This window comes from Homarus americanus, unplaced genomic scaffold, assembly GCF_018991925.1.
Source record: "Homarus americanus isolate GMGI-L3 unplaced genomic scaffold, GMGI_Hamer_2.0 scaffold59232, whole genome shotgun sequence".
NCBI classification, from domain to species: Eukaryota; Metazoa; Arthropoda; class Malacostraca; order Decapoda; family Nephropidae; genus Homarus; species Homarus americanus.
The window spans coordinates 468323-471678 of NW_024717214.1; the positions used below are offsets into that span (position 1 = coordinate 468323).

Genomic DNA, 3356 nt, shown 5'->3' on the forward strand with positions numbered 1-3356 from the left:
GAGGTCGGAAGGGAAGGCGAGGGGGGGAGGGAAGGCGAGGAGGTCGGAAGGGAAGGCGAGGGGGGGAGAAGAGCGAAAGAAGAAGGAAGGGAGGAGTCAGTGCACCAGGTCAACACAGATGATGGGGAGAGAGAAACAACAGGTAATGGGACTAATGACCTCAGGTAACAAGAAAACAATAAGACACTTGACACACGCGGACGGACACATTTGGACATACTCTGGGAAGACACAAGAGGACACTAGAGGACACAATGGGACACCAGAGGACACAAGGGGACACTAGAGGACACATGGGGACACCAGGGGACACAAAGGGACACCAGGAGACAAAAAGGGACACAAGGGGACACAAGAGGACACAAGAGGACACCAGGGGGCACAGGGGGACACACGGGGACACCAGGGGACACACGGGGACACCAAAGGACACAAGGGGACACACGGGGACACCAGGGGACACATATGGACACAGGGGACACCCAGGGAACAAAGGGGGACACAGAAGAGGACACCAAGGGGGACACATGGGGACACCAGGGGTTCCTAAAGGGACACCCAGGAGACACATGGGGACACCAGGAGACACATGGGGCACCAGGGGGGACACGGGGGACACCAGGACACCTGGGGGACACATGGGGACACAAGGGGACACCAGAGGAGCCTGGGAGACACATAGGGATAAGAGACTGAGAGGGACACCAGGGGACCTGAGGACTGGGGAGACACCAGGGGACACATGGGGGACACAGGAGAGGGACACAAGAGGAGGACACCAGGGGACACAAGGGGACACATGGGGGACACCAGGGCCACCAGGGGACACATGGGGACCTGGAAGAGGACACAAGGGACACAAGGGGGACACCCAGGAGACACCAGGAGACACATGGGGGACACCAGGAACACAAGGGGACACAAGGGGGACACCAGGGACACATGGGGACACAGGGGACACCAGGGCACCAAAGGACTGACACTAAAGGGACACACAGGGGGACACCAGAGGACACATGGGGACACCAGGGACACCAGGGACACAAGGGGACACAAGGGGGACACAAGGGGACCTCAGGAGACCTGGGGGACACAGAGGACACCAGGGGACACATGGGGACACAAGAGGACACAAGAGGACACCAGGGGGCACAGGGGAACACACGGGGATACCAGGAAATACCAGGGGACACAAGGGGACACCAAAGGACGCTAAGGGACACAATGGGACACCAGGGGACACACGGGGACAAGAGACAAAAAGGGACACATGGGGACACAAGAGGACACAAGAGGACACCAGGGGGCACAGGGGGACACACGGGGACACCAGGGGACACACGGGGACACCAAAGGACACAAGGGGACACACGGGGACACCAGGGGACACATATGGACACAGGGGGACGCTCGTTGAGAATAACACAGTATGGATATTATTTTACCTGTACCTGTAATTCATTAACTGTAATACTGCAGTTAATTATGCTAGTACTTTACACTTAATCCCTTGAGTACGATAACTGAACCCCATGAGTCCAGTGTTAGAGTACTTGAGGAGATTAGCTATCGTATTCAAAGGGATAATATATTGTACATAAGGGATTACATTTTGTACTCAAGGGGGTAAAGTCATCGTACTCTGGGGTGAAGCTAACGTACTCAATGGGTTTAGTCATCGTACTCTGGGGTGCCGATATCGTACTCAAGGGGTTTAGTCATCGTACTCTGGGGTGCCGATATCGTACTCAAGAGGTTAAGTCATCGTACTCTGGAGTGAAGATATCGTCACTTAATGAGGGGATTTATAGTACTCAGGAAAAAGACATTGTACTCAAGGGGTTAAATCTGTACTTATATCGACATAGTTAAGGATAATGGTAATTGTACAGTGCCAAGTACGACACTGGTCTTCTGGCCCTTCACACTCCCTCCATCAAAGCAAAACAAACCGTCACTGATTGATACCAGATTTTAGCAGTAACAGCTATTTTTACTATGATTCTTCTGCCAGATTTTAGGAGAACCTCATCTTTTACTTTTAAGTCTTTTCGGACAGACTTTAATAACAACAACTTTTTTCGACAATGTTTTAGTAGGAATACGTATTTTTACTTTTTCTGCTTGATTTTAATAGGATTTTTTTTTTTAATTTCATAACAGGAACGGCTATTTCTGGGGGGTTTTTCAGCCATGTTTAGCCGTTACCTACTAACACCGGACACAGTTAGCGATAGTTTATTTGTGATCCAACCATTGGTGAACTCGCCTCTCTGGAGCGATATTGATTAGCTGAAGCAAAACGTGTATGTGTGTAGGGAACATTTTCACTTTTTCTGTTACGTGTGTAGGAGGATCGCCACAAACGTACATACATACATGGAATGCTATAGATAGATAGATAGATAGATAGATACGTCTCCCGGGGACAGCCAGCCAAGACGAGACTGGTGGTGGTGTGAGACGGTCGACGCCTCACCGTGTACAGTAATATATGAATGATGCATATATCTCACAGCAAGTTGACGAAAACTACAATTTTCCTCGAGTTTCTTCCATTATTGACTCCATCTATCATAGCTCCATTACCCGACGAGTCTTATGGGCGAGAATACGTGTGTTCGAGCGGCCGGAGACTCGACCTTACGGCTGGGTGTGGGATGGTTATGTCCTGGCCCGATGGAAAGAGTTATCAGGAAGGCAGACCCGCGCCACCAAACGTTTCAATAAACATGGAAATGAAAAATGTTTGCTCATGCATGAGTTGGTCGGCGGAGCGCTCCAAAAATGTATTGTTGGGGAATATCACTATGTCACTCTCTAACTTATAACTATTATGTCATGGAAATGTGAAGCCCTTTGTCATTTTAAAATATTAATACTTTCACCGTACTCAAAATAGGGTTTTTTTTTCGAAAGTTTATTCAGTGTGTTTTTTACTTTTTTTTTCGTTTATTTTTGTATAGCTTTTGGGAACGTTGATTTTTTATATTTATTTATTTATTTCATTAACTTTTTTGGGGGTTGTTGTGTTGATCTTTCTGTTTCTGATGTTAGTTATGAATAAATTCCCAAACTTGTTTTTAAATGAATAAATCATATATAAAATTGTTAATGTGTTTATAAATAAGGTTTACAAATATATGAAAAATTCCCTCCCTCCCTCCCTCCCTCACATCCACTCTACTTCCCTTCCTCTCTCACACACTCTGTTTTCCTCCCTCTTTCCCTACTCCACACCCTCCCTAACACACCCTCCCTCCCTCACACCCCCCCTCTTCCCCACCTCACACCCCATTCCTTCCTCTCCATCCCTTCTCCTTCCCTCCTCCCTCTCTCACACCCTCCACGCCTCC

At 48.5% G+C, this 3356-nt stretch overlaps 1 protein-coding gene across 1 annotated transcript; it reads right to left on the bottom strand.

Moving 5' to 3' along the window:
- Positions 1–242: 242 nt before the first annotated feature.
- LOC121858844 (keratin-associated protein 16-1-like) lies at positions 243–944 on the bottom strand. Its single transcript, XM_042355501.1, has one exon. The coding sequence runs from the start codon at positions 942–944 to the stop codon at positions 243–245; it is 702 nt and encodes a 233-aa protein (XP_042211435.1).
- Positions 945–3356: the final 2412 nt, after the last annotated feature.